Below are 14,594 nucleotides of genomic sequence, written 5' to 3'. Positions count from 1 at the left end.
GTTTCTCTGATGGGCTTTTTTTCTGTCTCCCAGTTTCTTAGCTGGGCTCCTTTAGGTCCCGCCCCTCCTGTTCGGAGCCGCTCCTTCTCTAGCCGGCCGTGTGATTGGACAGGGGTCGTCTGGTCGAGTGTCTCCATTGGTCACTTTATCCGTCCGTCACGCCCCCCCTGTTGGGAGCCGCTCCTTCTCCAGCCGGCCGTGTGATTGGACAGCGGTCGTCTGCTCGAGTGTCGCCATTGGTCACTTTATCCGTCCGTCACGACGCGCTAAAACTAAAACTTGCCTACGTGTGTTGTTGCGTAAACAGTCACAAGACTTTGGGATTTGGTTGCCTTGACATGACATCGACCTACAGTTGTCTTGTCTATGAAAGGGTAGAGCTAAATCTGTTGAAGGGACAGGACAGGACACAATGTAAAAGAGGATTCAGAGTATTTTGAGTTGTTTAGGAACAAACTATTACAAGTCATATGCTTTTTTACAAGCACAGTCTTTTGATCCTCCTCCACCCCATTTCTACCACTGCCTAGCCCCCAACCCTAAACCTCGTCCTACCTTACCCTAGTCACTGTCACTAAAAGGTTATCACTGGGGCTGGCTAGCAATCGGAAGGTTGCTAAGTGTCGATCCCCACCTCAGGAGGGAGCTGCATGTGCCCTTGAGCAAGGCACTTAACCCCTAATTGCTCCGGGGGCTCCGACTATGGCTGACCCTGTGCATAGGCTAGAGCAAAAAATAATAATAACTAATTCCAACAATTGACTGACAAGTTGAATGCATGGCAAATAAACACATGAATTCATAATCCTAATCCTAACATGATGAACCTTAGCCCACCTCTGGGTTAGCCCTAACCCTTACCATAGGAAATGGAATTAATTTACTTTGGTGACAAATGTAATTCTCACTCACACACACACACACACACACACACACACACACACACACACACACACACCTCACGCCCACCACACGCACGCACACACACACACACACACACACACACACACGCACGCACGCACACACACACACACACACACACGCACACACACACACACACACACACACACACACACACACACGAGCATCATCATCATCATCGCAGTACAGTGCACACATTACTGCTGTCGATTAATTAATTTATTGAAGTAGTATTTTCTCTCATAATATAACTTTATAACCTTTATGTACATTACAAATTGTCTGTCTGCATAAGTTCCTTCAGCAGATCACACCATGAGTTTTATTTTTTACATCCGATAATTGTCTCACAGAACTTCTAATCTGTGACCTTTAAATTGTCAAAAATGAAATATATTTGACATTTCTTAAATGAATTATCCCAAATAGGACCCGACCCACCCTGGGCACGAACACTTTGTCAAGCTGCCCTCGAACAGGAGGTACAGGACCCCGGCCGCTAGGACAAACAGACTGAAGGACAGCTTCTACCACAGGGCCGTCAAGGCCCTGAACACAGAAAAGGCCTAAGTTCTGGGCCCAGGACAGTCCGGACGGATTGTATGGCAGCTAGTGCTGAGGCACAAACATGTAAATTTTCAAGCCTGCAAACTGTGACACTTTTAAAAAATGTGAACAAATACTTTCTTGTGAAATATGACAACCCTAGTTGACTATCTGTGCAGTATAGTACAGTGGATTGTGTACATAGCCTCTATTGATGTAAACCAGCTCCTTCCCTTCTTGTGATTTTATGCATCTATGCTTTTTCCAAAATGTGTTTCTTTTTCCTTTCCTAAACACCAGGGGAGCCTCCCCTCCTAAATTTCGTTGTTTGGTACCTGTACTGTAGCAATGACAAATAAAGTCTATCTATCTAAATAAATAAATGTCTCTCTTGTTGACATCCTACCTGACACACAGACCGGAGGCTCATCACGTCCCTCCTTCCGGCTTCAGTTGAACCAAACCACCAAAATGGCGAAGATCGCCAAAACACACGAAGGTAAAGATATTTACGTTTTAAATGCTTTATACGTTGGCATAGCACTGCCCATGTCGACTGTATTACGTTCAGAATAAAACACGCATTGAAACTGCATTGGTTTATTAGTAACTAGCTACATTCGTGACAAGGGAATTCATAAACAAACTCAGTCAGTGTGAGAGAGACAACGAGGACAGATAATGGCGGTCGCAGCTAGCTAGCTGGTCTAAGCTAGCATACATACATAGTTACACACACACTACTGGCATTAGCTAGCCCGCTGTTTTCATGTTGATTATTTAGTTCCCCCCCAAATACTACTATCATGATAGATTTGTATACATGTCTTTTTAAATTAAATGGTCATTGATGAACACATTGCTGTTTCCTTGCCTAGCCGTTTTATACCAGCAGCGTCAAAATGGCGTTGTGTTAATCTAGCCACGCTACGCTGCTGCCGTTAGTAGCTCAACCATGTCTGGACTGTATGGACCATGTCATCATTCATTAATTAATCACATTACGAAACAGCGCTCATTAGTCGCACACTTGGATGAAGTCCTTTAGTTCATAAATAAAGCTAAATGCTGCTGCTGCGCCTCATTCTGACTCGGTCAGAGTTGGCTGTTGTCTTGGATTCTGTCCCCGCGAAATGGATTTGTTTTGTTTGCATGATGATGCAGGATGATGAGTGCAATAGCCGGTTGCCATCCATGCAGATGATTTGATCTGCAGCTATATGGCATTAGTTTATTATTATGTGTGTAGATATATATTCATGCCGTTTCCACAGTGATAGCAGTGTCACATGCATGTGTGTGTTACAATTGTATTGACACTAGACCCAACAGGTCTCGCTTGTAAAAAGAGACCCTGGGTCTCAATGGCATTGTACTACCTGTATAAATAGTTAGGTTAATGAAGGAAAAACAATTAATTTAATCAAAATCATAGAGTAATAATATGCTCTGACCAAAGTGAAAGCATCTGCATGGAAACCGGCTATTGCACTCATCCTGCATCATGTAAACAAATCCATTTTGGTCCTGGTGTTACGCATTGTGACTGTGTACATTTTTAATATCTGTATTATGAATTGTATAAGGGACTAAAATAAACATTCTCAGTCTCAATCAATCAATCAATCAAAGTCACTGACTGTTTTGTATCTGGTTGTTTTCTCCGCCTGTCCTCCAGACATCGAGGCCCAGATCCTGGAGATCCAGGGCATGAAGGCGGCCCTGGTGGAGGAGGGGGAGCAGGGGGTGGGCCTGGACTCCACCGGGTACTACGACCAGGAGATCTACGGGGGCAGCGACAGCCGCTTCGCCGGATACGTCACCTCGATCGCTGCCAACGAACAGGAGGATGTAAGTGTTGCGCTTCACACGCTGCAACACTGACATCCTCACCCTCTCTCTGGTGGTCTGACACAAGCTGACCAGCCCCCTTCCACTGTTGTCCCACTGTTGTCCTCCTGTTGTCCCACTGTTGTCCCACTGTTGTCCTCCTGTTGTCCTCCTGTTGTCCCGCTGTTGTCCCGCTGTTGTCCCACTGTTGTCCTACTGTTGTCCCATTGTTGTCCTACTGTTGTTCCACTGTTGTCCTACTGTTTTCAAGTAGTTGACGGCTCCAGAATGTTCCAGAATGTTCCAGAATGTTCCAGAATGCTCCAGAATGCTCCAGAATGCTCCAGAATGCTTGTTGTCTGTGAGCTGGGAGAGTCCGCCACACGTGGCTGGGCTTGACCAGACTCTTGTCTCTTTCTGTTCTTCCCCAGGATGACGAGGAGGACTCGTCCACAAGTTTACTTGGACAGAAGAAGCCGGGGTACCACGCTCCGGTGGCTATACTCAATGCAATACCACAGTCCGATGAACAGGTTAGTGGCACACCATGGGTTTAGTTTCAGGGCTCGACATTAACGCCGTTTTACTTGCCCGGAGCAAGTAAAACTTTCGCCGGGTTTGTTTGCGCTAGCACGACGACGCTGCTAGATCCCGGATATTTGTACCTGTGTGCAGGAAGAACAACAGACGGCGCAGGCGCGAGACTAGACTAGATGATCGCGAGTGAAGATATTATCAAAGCGTACGGGTGATCGACAGACGCGTACGCTTTGATAATATCTTAACTCACGATCATCTAGTCTAGCCCTGGGTTTTGTAATAAACCCGTACCATAGTCTTCTCTGCAATATAATTTTATGTACGCAAATTCTTAGTCAGTTTGAATCCCAGTTGGAGATAATAGTAATAATAATACATTAGACTTATATAGCGCTTTTCTAGACACTCAAAGACGCCTTACAAACTGAAAAGATTGAGTAGTAATAATAAAAAGAAAGAAAAGAAAGGGGGTCGAATACATTTTTAGATTACTAAATCGAAATCTAAATGTCTATGTAGGACAATCTACTCTGTATACTGCAATTACACCTAGATTTCGGACGGAAAAGCGGCGAACAAGGAACGCCAGCGTCCTCTCTCAACCGGCATTTTTTGAAAAGCTCAAATTTGTATCAAGGTTTTATGAAAGTCCGTGGTTATAATTTTTTGGTGACTAAATCTAAGTGTCTTTGTAGGACAATATACTCTGTATACTGCGATTACACCTAGACTACACCTAGATTACACCTAGATTTACACCTAGACTACACCTAGATTTCGGGCGGAAAAGCGGCGAACAGGCGTCCTCTCTCAACCGTCATGTTTTGACGGTGGCGTATTCTAACACGCCGTCTTCTCTCGTCTCTCAGTACGACCCGTTCGCCGAGCACCGGCCTGCGAAGATCGCAGAGCGTGAAGACGAGTACAAGGCCCGGCGTAGACAGATGATCATCTCCCCGGAGCGTCTCGACCCCTTTGCAGACGGTAAATTTCCCCCTTCCATCCTCCCTCACAGTGTCTTCCCCTCCTCCTCCTCCCCTGATCATTGTTTTCCCATGCTCCCTGACCCCATGGCTGTTGTCTTTCAATGGTTCCAACCCTCCTTTTTGCTGCTTAACCCTTCGAGCACAGGGCAACGGCTTGCTCCCCAGATGAATTCTTCCTGTGGAAAAAAATCCTTCCTGGTTCTAAAGGACAGTTGGTTCTCTTGTAAACTGTAAACTGCTCCCTCTTTGTACTTTGATTTTGTTTGATTTGTTTGCGAATGGTTTGCAAGGCAAACGACCAAAGTTTTAATCTTGGAAAAAAGGAGAATGATTGGATGCTTCATGCTTATGTCATGTATGTAATAAAAACTGATGCCAGTGAGGGGTTCCATATGTTTTAGGGGGATATGGTTGGGCTTTCTCTTGGTTATTAAGGGCTAGTGCACCATAATGACATGGGTTGCTGGTAGGTTGTGTGTGGCTCGAAGGGTTAACACTCCCATGTGTCTATCTGATCTGATGTACTGATTTTAGGCCATTTATCAAAAATAAAAAAAAGACGTTTTTACGTGTGTGACATCTTAGATGGGGTTTGACCTTGGGTCAACCTTGGGGTAATTCACCTGCTCATGCTATGTGGCGCACCCCGCTGTGCTCAGTAGGAAGGGCACACCTCCACCCCCCCCCTGTCCACACGCACAGTTGCACACTCAGGCTGTCACAAGGCAGGCAGAGGACAGGCAGAATGTGTTGGCTCCCTAAAGCTCGGCTCCCAGCCACTTTAAAGCCCTTAGAAGGCAGACCACCGTGGTCCTAACAGCAGATCTGCATCAGAACACTCATAAAGTGAGCAGTGCCGTGAGAAGACCTTTTCTGATCCCCACCCACTCAGTGGCGCAGGCTTATTGTCAGTTAGTACCAGTCCTCTCCGATGGGCCTTATTAGGTGTTCCGGAGGATTCTTGAGAACAAAACGTTAGAGCAACAAATAGCCAATCCATAAAACCCCCCCACATGCTAGCCTGAGTTAACTTCTAGAATCTTCCATGCCGGCTGTAGTGCCTCTTAAAATCCCAACATGTAATCTAGATTAATAGGCCTCAATTCCTCAACCTAGTTTGGGTGGGCCTCTACCAAAAGCCTGCATGTAGACAGTTCTGTATACAAAGATGTTTTGTGTAAATATATTTCTATCTTCCATATTTTTGTAAAATAGAAATATATATCTTTAAGAAAATCTGTGTGCCACGATTCCACAGGCCCATACTAACTGTCCCTAATTTCTCTCCTACAGCAGTACTGCTTTGCCAGTCCTGTCTGCACTCTGTTAAGGGTGCAGCAACTCATCCTGTGTAGGTTATGGTGAACACAAACAGAAGCAGTGCGCTTGTCAGTAGTCAGGGTCCACTGGCTGGTTGTCTGGGGGCCTTTGGGGGGAAACGCGCTCAGCCACTACAAACCTTTTACCCCCTCAAGATCACATTTTTTTCTGGCTTACCTACATCCAAAGCAAGAAGCCTTAGTAGTTTTGTTTTAATTTTTTAATTTTATTTTTTTGGGCTAAGATTACTAGGCTCCTTTTGACCCTAACCGTTATTTATTTAAAGGTAGTCTTGTGCTTTTTTAGTTAATTTGAAATCATATTTCGAAACTTGATATAGTCCCAAAAAGGAAGTCAAGATCTAAGTTTAGGATGGTGTATTAGCAATACACAAAATCAACCCCCAGAGAGCTTGTTCCTGTGCCCTCTGAAACTTAAATATTGAGCGGCACTTGTGGAACGCTAGTTTTGACCAGTCTGAGATGTAATAATAATAATCTTTGAGATGTAATGTAGTGGCTCTCAGTAAGGGGATATTGACATTTGAATTGCTTGCAAGAACACTCCTCGATGTGGTTCCAAAATCTTGACTTCATTTTGTTTATTTTACTTTCAATCATTAAAGATCTGGAGAGCAGAGTTTTTATTTCAATTTTTTTATTTGAGGTTTTGAGCTGCAAGAAGAATATTTTTTTTTTGAGTGACGTACAAAAAAGAAAATCACAGGTGGTATGCTTTTATGTGTGAGTTCCAACCCTTTTCCAAAGTGTTACTAATGGTAAAGAGACATTTTCTAGGCTTCTTTTCTGCCGGTTGAAGTCTGACTGCAGAAGGACCCTTGGCACTGAAAGTGTACGTATTCTGGAGAGCACAGCCCAGGACCCCTGCATCAGTGATGGCTTTACCCTCCTTAATCTCCTTAAAAGAAAGAAAACAGAACCTCAGCTCTTTCTCAATGTATCTGCCTGTTGTTTTTAGACAGCTATGATGTCTGGAGAGTATGTAAGGAAAGACACAGGAACTGTATGTTGTGTATCTAGGGTTTGTCTTTGTGATACAGCTTAACAAAAAGGAACTAAAACAGTAAAAGTTTCTGAAAGGTCAGGGTTAGCTGGCTGTGTTGTTGTTGCTTGCTTGTGTGTGTGTTATGAAGCCGGGTTCGTGGGCCCCGTCCTAATGAATGTCCTGTGTTTTGTTGGTGCTCTTTCGCGCAGGGGGCAAAACGCCGGACCCAAAGCTGCAGTCCAGGTCGTACATGGACGTGATGAAAGAGCAGCATCTCACCAAAGAGGAGGTAAGAACAGCCCGCGTCCTGACTTCCTGTTAGGGCACCAGCAGCCGCCTCATTGGTCGAGGTCTGAACGTGCTACAGGGTTCTCCCTAAATAATGTAATGGGGAAGCTGTGACATCTTGTTGCCGGGTAGACCACGAATCAGAAGGAAAAAAAAGGGGGGGGGGCGCCCATAAAGCCCTAGCTCCAGCCTTCCCTTTCCACGAACCTGCCCGAATACTTTCTGCAAGTGCGTGAGCAGCGCTGAAAAATAAATAACGGCACTAAAAAATACTTTCGTTATGAGACGAGAGATGGCGGCCTGCCACGGCCTCGTCAGCAACACTGGAGTAACTTATCTTTGACCACCAATAACGTTGTTGTGAAAAGTTATATTACGCTCCTCTTTTTTAAATTCAGCGTTTTAACTATTTGTAGCACTTGTTGGCGTGATGCTTTAGTACACTGGTACTCTGGTGCGGGGGAAGTTTTGGTTCGGACCCGGAAATTGCTAAACGTCAGACTTAACAACCGAATTCTCTCTCTCCCCCCCCTCCCCCCTGCAGAAAGAGATCCGTCAGCAGATGGCAGAGAAGGCCAAGACAGGAGACCTGAAGGCCGTTAACGGTTCCGCAGCCTCCGCCGCCGCCGCCGCCGCCGCGGCCGCCAAGCGAAAGCGCCGCTGGGACCAGACGGCCGACCAGAACCAGACCCCCACCAACACCACGCCCAAGAAGTCGATGTCCAGCTGGGACCAAGCAGACGCCTCCTCTGAGGTGAACCATGTAGGAAAGGCGCTATATAAATAAAGCTTTACTTACTTACTTACTAACGTTTGCAGGAAAAGTGCTACACAAGTAACGGTTGTTATTATGTTAGGTGTTCTCAGCCTTTTCTTTTGGAGGCCTATGGAGATTTTAATAAAAAAGTGTATATGTTACGGTACATGTGGGTATACGGTACATGTGGGAAAACTAGGGTTAGGGTTAGGTGCTAGGGTGCTAGGGTTAAGGTTAGGCTTAGGCTTAGGGGTAGGGTTAAGGTTGCGGTTAGAGTTAGACATGCCAGCATGTACCAAGTCACCCTAGCATCTAACCCTAACCCTAGTTTTCCCACATGTACCGTATTCCCACATGTACCGTAACATATATATAATTGAATACTCGTTGTTAACCCCTTTTAAATGTATGAGCGTGCGATCAGAACCTCACCCTCCTCTTCTCCCCTCCTCTTCTCCCCCCCCCTCTCTCCCCTCCCTCCCTCCAGACCCCAGGACACACCCCGGGCCACACGCCCTCCAACAGCCGCTGGGACGAGACGCCCGGCAGGAACAAAGGCAGCGAGACCCCCGGCGCCACGCCCAGCACCCGCATGTGGGACCCCACGCCCAGCCACACGCCCGCCGGCGCCGCTACCCCAGGGAGGGGGGACACCCCCGGACACGCCACCCCCGGGCACGGGGGGGCGACGGGCAGCGTGCGCAAGAACCGCTGGGACGAGACGCCCAAGACGGAGAGGGAGACCCCCGGGCACGGCAGCGGCTGGGCCGAGACCCCGCGCACGGACCGGGGGGACGAGTCGGTGGGCGAGACCCCCACCCCCGGGGCCAGCAAGAGGAAGTCGCGTTGGGACGAGACCCCCGCCAGCCAGATGGGAGGCTCCACCCCCATGCTCACCCCCGGGAAGACCCCCATCGGCACCCCTGCCATGAACATGGCCACGCCCACCCCAGGTACCCTAACCCTCCTTCCTCCTTCCTCCTGCCTCTGACACCGTTCACCTTTTCACACTCTGGTTTGGCACATTCGCTGCTTTGTTGATTTTCCCCTGTAAAACCTGAGGGAAATGTTTTTTGTGAGGTGTTTTTTTACTGACACGTTAGTGTGTTTTACTGACATTAGTGTGTTTTATTGACATTAGTGTGTTTTACTGACGTATTAGTGTGTTTTACTGACATTAGTGTGTTTTACTGACATTAGTGTGTTTTACTGACATGTGTGTTTGTGTGCTCCTCCCAGGCCACCTGATGAGCATGACCCCAGAGCAGCTGCAGGCGTGGCGTTGGGAGCGGGAGATCGACGAGAGGAACCGGCCGCTCACAGACGACGAGCTGGACGCCATGTTCCCAGAGGGCTACAAGGTTGGTAGACCCGCACACGACTAAATAACAGCAATGATATAGACATACGCACAACCTGGACTTAAACAAGCCATGTGGATGACAGAAGGCTCGTATCAAGGCCATCGTCAACAAGTGTACATCAGTGCTAATGCTGCTCCCCTCCCTGTAGGTCCTGCCCCCCCCAGCGGGCTACGTCCCCATCAGAACCCCGGCCCGGAAGCTGTCGGCCACGCCCACCCCCATCGGAGGCATGACGGGCTTCCACATGCAGGTGGAGGACCGCTCCATGAAGCAGGTCAACGACCAGCCCTCAGGGAACCTGCCCTTCCTCAAGCCCGACGACATCCAGTACTTTGACAAGCTGCTGGTGAGAACCACTACCATACATACTACCATATATACTTCTCTACCATATATACTACCATATATACTTCTCTACCATATATACTACCATATATATACTTCTCTATGCGTCTAACGTGTGTGTGTCCGTGTGTGTCCGTGTGTGTCCGTGTGTGTCCGTGTGTGTCCGTGTGTGTCTGTGTGTGTCCGCGTGTGTCCGTGTGTGCCCCTTTGTCTGTCAGGTGGAGGTGGATGAGTCCACGCTGAGCCCGGAGGAGCAGAAGGAGCGTAAGATCATGAAGCTGCTGCTGAAGATCAAGAACGGCACGCCGCCCATGAGGAAGGTGAGTCTGGCCCGACGCCCCGCCACACAACACACACAACATATATATGTTACGGTACATGTGGTAATACGGTACATGTGGGAGAACTAGGGTTAGGTGCTAGGGTGCTAGGGTTAGGGTTAGGGATAGGGTCAGGATTAGGATTAGGGTTAGGGTTAGACATGCCAGCATGTACCAAGTGGACGTAGCACCTAACCCTAACCCTAACCCTAGTTTTCCCACATGTACCGTATTCCCACATGTACCGTAACATATACATGCACAAACAGCCATGTCCAGTAGGGACTGTATATACATCCACACCAGCGGAGGCTGGTGGAAGTAGAAATCAGAGGACAGGCTAATTTTAGTGCCCGGAACGGAATGAAGAATGTTTGTGATCATTTCTTCAGGGAGTGGTAACAAATAAATGAACAGAAGAGAAATAGAATAACACAAATCCAGTAGAAATACAAAATTCCCGTAAACCTTCCACCCCCCCCCCTCCCACAAATGTCCCTCCCGCCCAATCACAGCCCCCGCCCCCCACCCTACAGGACCCTATGGAAGGAGCAAATAGATTAGCCTATAGTAGCGTCTTGAGAATGGTTATAGTTTGGTCCCAGCAGAATGTTATCAATTCCTCCACCAGCCTCCCTGGGTACTCAGCCTGTTTATACTGATCATAAATAAACCCCAGGAGAGGACACTCTAAATAAAGAACATCTGACATGAGTCTTGTCTGACCCCCCCCTCTCTCTCTCCCTCCCTCCCTCCCTCCCTCCCTCCCCAGGCTGCCCTTCGTCAGATCACAGACAAGGCCCGGGAGTTTGGCGCGGGGCCCCTGTTCAACCAGATCCTGCCCCTGCTCATGTCCCCCACCCTGGAGGACCAGGAGCGCCACCTGCTGGTGAAGGTCATCGACCGCATCCTCTACAAGCTGGACGACCTGGTCCGGCCCTACGTACACAAGGTAGGTAGGGGGCAGCAGGGAACACAGCTGTGTGTGTGTGTGTCTGTGAAGGACAGAGACCGGGTGGAAGAGAGTGTGTGTGTGTGTGTGTGTGTGTGTGTGTGTGTGTGTGTGTGTGCGTGAGACAGACAGACGGACAGACAGACGGACAGGCAGGGGGTGTGTGTGTGTGTGTGTGTGTGTGTGTGTGTGTGTGTGTGTGTGTGTGTGTGTGTGAGAGAGAAGGACAGAGACCGGGTGGAAGAGAGAGTGTGTGTGTGTGCGTGTGACAGACAGACAGGCAGGGGTTGTGTGTGTGGGGGTGTGTGGGGGTGTGGGGGTGAGAAGGACAGAGGGCGGGTGGAAGAGAGTGTGTGTGCGTGAGGCAGTGTGTGTGTGTGTGTGTGAAGGACAGAGACCGTGTGGAAGAGAGTGTGTGCGTGTGACACAGACAGGGAGGAAGTGTGTGTACATGTACTAACTGACTGTCTCCTCCTCTTCAGATCCTGGTGGTGATTGAGCCTCTGCTGATTGATGAAGATTACTACGCCAGGGTGGAGGGCAGAGAGATCATCTCTAACCTGGCCAAGGTGAGCCCCTGTCCCATAGTCTAGAACCATAGTCTAGAACCATAGTCTAGAACCATAGTCTAGTCCCATAGTCTAGTACCATAGTCAAGAACAATAGTCTAGTACCATAGTCTAGTCCCATAGTCTAGTCCCCCACTGGAGCCACTGGATTTCAGTAGCGTCCCTGCGAATCATTCTCGCCTGTTGGACCTCTCCCGTGGTCACATCAGGGCTAGTACTTCGCTAGATTGACGCACCAACACGAGAACTAGCAGTTCTGACATCCATGGCGTTTCTGTTCTCACCCTGCACCCGTTGGTTACACTTCCTCAACTGGAGATGGAAGCAGCGTGTGCCAGCTGGTTTACCCCGTCATCACATTAGAATGGGTGTATACACTGCCTCCTCCACATGCTGTGTTATACTCAGCCCTTCATGTCTCTCTCTCTCTCTCCAACTCCCTCCTTTTCTCTCCCCCCTCCCTCTCTTTCTCCCCCCTCCCTCTCTTTCTCCCCCCTCCCTCTCTTTCCTCCCACCCCCTCTCTCCCCTCTTTCCTCCCACCCTCTCTCTCCCCCCTCCCTCTCTTTCTCCCCCCTCCCTCTCTTTCCTCCCACCCCCTCTCTCCCCTCTTTCCTCCCACCCTCTCTCTCCCCCCTCCCTCTCTTTCTCCCCCCTCCCTCTCTTTCCTCCCACCCCCTCTCTCCCCTCTTTCCTCCCACCCGCTCGCTCCCCTCTTTCCTCCCACCCTCTCTCTCTCCCCTCTTTCCTCCCACCCTCTCTCTCCCCATCTTTCCCTCCCTCCCCCCATCCAGGCTGCTGGCCTGGCCACCATGATCTCCACCATGAGGCCCGACATCGACAACATGGACGAGTATGTGAGGAACACGACAGCCCGAGCCTTCGCCGTGGTGGCGTCGGCCCTGGGCATCCCCTCCCTGCTGCCCTTCCTCAAGGCCGTGTGCAAGAGCAAGAAGTCCTGGCAGGCTCGCCACACGGGCATCAAGATCGTCCAGCAGATCGCCATCCTGATGGGCTGCGCCATCCTGCCTCACCTCCGCAGTCTGGTGGAGATCATTGAGCACGGTCAGTAGAGGGCGCCACCTCCACCGCCTGGAACCGTTTGATTTTGTTTGTTTTTAGGCTGTTTTTTATTTATTTATTTTTTGTTTTTTTACATGACACTCTCAGGGTTCTCCCCAGGAAACCTGATTTGCGTTAAAAGACTACTAAAACTAAAATACTACTAAAAGACTACTAAAAGACTACTAAAATACTACGAGAAGACTACGAGAAGACTACTAAAACTAAAAGACTACTAAAATACCATCGTTGGCAATCAAATATAGTTACGCTCATTACTAAATTTGTAGTTTAATTTGCCGTGATATGTTTCCATCATGGCCGCCTCCCAAGTTCACAGCGTGGGACTGCCGCGCTCTAACATCCTTTGAACCCTGCTAGAACCCTGCTAGGTCTCCAACCCTGCTAGAACCCTGCTCTTTTTCTGTTACCCCCATACCCTTAAGTGAGGTGGAGGGTCTAAAGGACAGTGCTAAGAGACTTGTGTGTAGAACTTGATGACTGAATGTGTGTGTGTGTGTGTGTGTGTGTGCGCGCTGTGTGTGTGCGCTGTGTGTGTGCGCTGTGTGTGTGCGTGTCTGTGTGTGTCTCCCCTCCCTCAGGCCTGGTGGATGAGCAGCAGAAGGTACGCACCATTAGCGCCCTGGCCATCGCCGCCCTGGCCGAGGCCGCCACCCCCTACGGTATCGAGTCCTTCGACTCGGTCCTGAAGCCCCTCTGGAAGGGTATCAGACAACACAGAGGAAAGGTGAGAGCAACACATTTTAAATGCTTTATTTATGTCCACATACATGTACAATTCTAAAGGACATAAATACTAACAGTGCATTTTGATAACATGGAAACAATCTGTTACAGTAGTGTTGAGCCACCAGTTCTGCCACACACAGGATGTTATTCACACCAGATGATACCAGCGTGTTGACAGATCCAGTATCAACACTGTAAAACAGACAGTATCCAGCTCATGGGTACAGGAAGTACCGCCTTCTCCATATTGAGCGGCTACCAATAACAGCGGATACTGAGCAATATTTTGCTAACTGTTTGGCCCTTCTCTTAGGTAGACCAGCCATTTGAAGGCCTCTAACAACAGACTTATGAACATGGCCCAGGCTGCCAAATATGAAAACTAAAAGTTTTCACACACACACTGGAGAACAACATGGGAGTAATCACTACCGATTGGCCTTTTTCACCAACAATACATGACACCAATTCAGACCGTGGTGGCCAGTTCACAAGCTTCACAATGTCTGGAGTCATACCTGTTGAATAGTTTGAATAGTAGCTAGATTAAAGACCAAGATTACTCCTACCGTAGACCTTTGGTAGTGTTCCTGCGAATCATTCTCGCCTGTTGGACCTCTCCCGTGGTCACATCAGGGCTAGTACTTCGCTAGATTGACGCACCAACACGAGAACTAGCAGTTCTGACATCCATGGCGTTTCTGTTCTCACCCTGCACCCGTTGGTTACAAGTCTAAGACCCTCAATAGTGCCAGATTAGAAGTTAGTGTTTATTTTGATGGGGGTTGTGGTGGTTTGGAGTTCTTGGAGCGTTCCACTAGACCAGTGAAGCAGTGTTTCCTCCAGGAATGTTTACAATGGTGGCGGGTAGCGTTGACCGCGCGCAGCGCGCGCTCGCGATTTTTTCCGCGTGCACGCGCATGAAACGCGCAAGCGCGCTCAAAACAACGACGTAATTTCAGCCAAAACTCGAGGATGGCCAAAAAAAAATAAATGTTTTCCCGTACTTCTCCCGTGTGTCTCTTATTGTCTGTGTCTGCA

At 48.7% G+C, this 14,594-nt stretch overlaps 1 protein-coding gene across 6 annotated transcripts in view; it reads left to right on the top strand.

The window, feature by feature from the left end:
- The first annotated feature begins 1,933 nt into the window (after nt 1–1,933).
- Nucleotides 1,934–14,594, top strand: part of sf3b1 (splicing factor 3b, subunit 1) — a 24,864-nt gene continuing 12,203 nt past the window's right edge. The window contains exons 1-14 of one of the 6 annotated variants that reach the window (XM_080536429.1): nt 1,934–1,966; nt 3,146–3,318; nt 3,729–3,830; nt 4,707–4,821; nt 7,358–7,437; nt 7,981–8,190; nt 8,681–9,146; nt 9,433–9,554; nt 9,706–9,903; nt 10,121–10,222; nt 10,995–11,174; nt 11,657–11,743; nt 12,536–12,806; nt 13,406–13,551. In XM_080536429.1, the coding sequence (XP_080392555.1) occupies nt 1,939–1,966; nt 3,146–3,318; nt 3,729–3,830; nt 4,707–4,821; nt 7,358–7,437; nt 7,981–8,190; nt 8,681–9,146; nt 9,433–9,554; nt 9,706–9,903; nt 10,121–10,222; nt 10,995–11,174; nt 11,657–11,743; nt 12,536–12,806; nt 13,406–13,551 (2,280 nt within the window). In that variant the 5' untranslated portion in view covers nt 1,934–1,938. The other 5 variants (XM_080536428.1, XM_080536431.1, XM_080536430.1 and 2 more) reach the window with 5 other exon arrangements.

This window comes from Nansenia antarctica (genome assembly GCF_963989245.1).
Source record: "Nansenia antarctica genome assembly, chromosome: 7".
In the NCBI taxonomy this organism is placed as follows: Eukaryota; Metazoa; Chordata; class Actinopteri; order Argentiniformes; family Microstomatidae; genus Nansenia; species Nansenia antarctica.
This window is presented reverse-complemented; position numbering and strand designations above follow the sequence as displayed.